The 2119-nt window shown below is 39.1% G+C and overlaps 1 protein-coding gene across 1 annotated transcript in view; it reads left to right on the forward strand.

The window, feature by feature from the left end:
* The window catches only part of Nek4 (NIMA-related kinase 4), a 32385-nt gene that overhangs the window by 25618 nt on the left and 4648 nt on the right, over positions 1 to 2119 (forward strand). Inside the window, exons 13-14 of the mRNA XM_013030723.1 lie at positions 702 to 907; positions 1592 to 1725. Coding sequence (XP_012886177.1) covers positions 702 to 907; positions 1592 to 1725 — 340 coding nt within the window. The remainder of the gene's footprint in view (positions 1 to 701; positions 908 to 1591; positions 1726 to 2119) is intronic.

Below are 2119 nucleotides of genomic sequence, written 5' to 3' on the forward strand. Positions count from 1 at the left end.
AGACAGAGACAGAGAGAGAACTAGTTATGGGTCTTGAACATAGGGCCTGGATGCTATCCCTGAGCTTTTGTGCTCAAGGTTAGTGTTCTACCACTTGAGGCACAGTTCCATTTCCAGCTTTTTAGTAGTTAATCGGAGATAGCAGTCTCAAAGACTTTCCTGCCTAGGCTGGCTTTGACCCAGATCCTCACATCTCAGCCTCTTGAATGGCTAGGATTATAGACATGAACTACTGGTGCCCAGATGCATCTAAATTGTAATGAAAAATTCTCATAAGCTGTGTGCCAGTGCTCATGCCTACAATCCTAGCTACCCAAGAGGCTGAGATCTGGGATTTGAGGTTTGAAGCCAATCCTGGGCAGACAAATCCAAGAGATTCTTATTCCCAGTTAACCAGCCAAAAGTGTCAGAACTAGAAGTATGGCTCAAGTGGTAGAGCACAGCAAGAGCTCAAGGCTGTGAATTCCAGGTCCCAGTTCCAAAACAAAACAAAATTAAATAATAGCCAAACAAACAACAGGGCTGGAGACATAGTTCAGGTAGTAGAGTGCCAGCCATGCAAGCTGACAGACAGGCCAAGCAAGTGCAATACCCTGAATTGAAGCCAGAAGAAGGGGGAAGGGGAAAGGGAAGAGGAGGAAGAAGAAAAGAAAATTTTCATGAAGCCAATCAATAACAAGGTGAATTTTTCCCCCTTGCAGGAAAAGTCATACAAATGAAATGAGTGACTTGGTACAACTGATGACTCAGACCCTTAAACTGGATTCTAAAGACAGCTGTGAAGATATCTTGGTACCAAATCCAGTTCCAGAATTCAAACTTCATCGGAAGTATCGTGATACACTGGTACTTCATGGGAAAGTTGCAGAAGCAGCAGAGGAACTCCAATTTAAAGAGCTGCCTTCAGGTGATCAGGTTATTCTTCCATAGCAGTCTAGGAACTGTGTTTATTAGAGGAACTATAGTTTTGGCTTTTACAACTTCATTTGGGTATCTGCATAAAAGGTATATCTTACTTTATGTAACAGATGTATTCCTAAAAGTCACATGAAAATTAACATTTAAAGACAACTGTAAGTAAATCAATATCAGCTGGGCATTGTGATATACTCCTGGAATCTTAGCACTCAAGAGACTGAGACAGGAGGAGCATGTGTATTTTAGGCCAACTTTGTCTTCATAGTGATAATATGTATATGTTTGTGTATAGTAGGCTGTCAGTATAACTCAGTGGTAAAGTGCTTGCCTAGCATGTTTAAGGAAGCCCTGGTTTCAGTTGCCAGGATATATATATAAATATATACATATTTATATCTTATTTTTGTCTTAATAAAAACAAAACAAAATAATTGTGGTGTTCTTGCCCATAGTGGTGAAGGATTTAATTTCCCATATATATATATATATATATTATTTTTGTCTTAATAAAAACAAAACAAAATAATTGTGGTGTTCTTGCCCATAGTGGTGAAGGATTTAATTTCCCATATATATATATATATATATATATATATATGAAATATACATATATATATATGGGAAAGCACTCTACCACTAAGCCACATTCCCAGCCCTTGTTACTGCTTTTTAGCTATCTTGCCAAGTTCTGAAAGGATCAGAAGAATAATTGAAATCTTGAGAGCTGATGTAATCCAGGCCTTGGGAGTTCAGCTTTTAGAACAAGTGTATGATCTTTTGGAAGAGGAAGATGAATTGCAGAGAGAGGTGAGTATCTCATTAGCTGTGTTAAAATACTCGGGTTATAGAAATTTTTAGCAACTTTTTGAAATATATTTCATGTACTACACAACTTGCCCATTTTAACTGTATATTTAATACTTAGTTTTTGGTGTGTGTTTTTTTTGCCTGTCCTAGCCTTGAACTGTTGTCAACTGGATGCTGAGCCTCTTTGTGCTCAAGGCTAGTGCTCTAACACTTGAGCCACAATGCCACTTCTGGCATTTTTTGAGTAGTTTACTGGAGATAAGAGTCTCATAAACGGGTTGGGAAGGTGGCTCAGTGGTAGAGCGCTTGCCTTGCATGCCCTGGGTTCGATTCCTCAGCACCACATAAGCACAAAGAAAAAAGCCGGAAGTGGCGCTGTGGCTCAAGTGGTAGA

This window comes from Dipodomys ordii, unplaced genomic scaffold, assembly GCF_000151885.1.
Source record: "Dipodomys ordii isolate 6190 unplaced genomic scaffold, Dord_2.0 Scaffold132, whole genome shotgun sequence".
Classification (NCBI taxonomy): Eukaryota; Metazoa; Chordata; class Mammalia; order Rodentia; family Heteromyidae; genus Dipodomys; species Dipodomys ordii.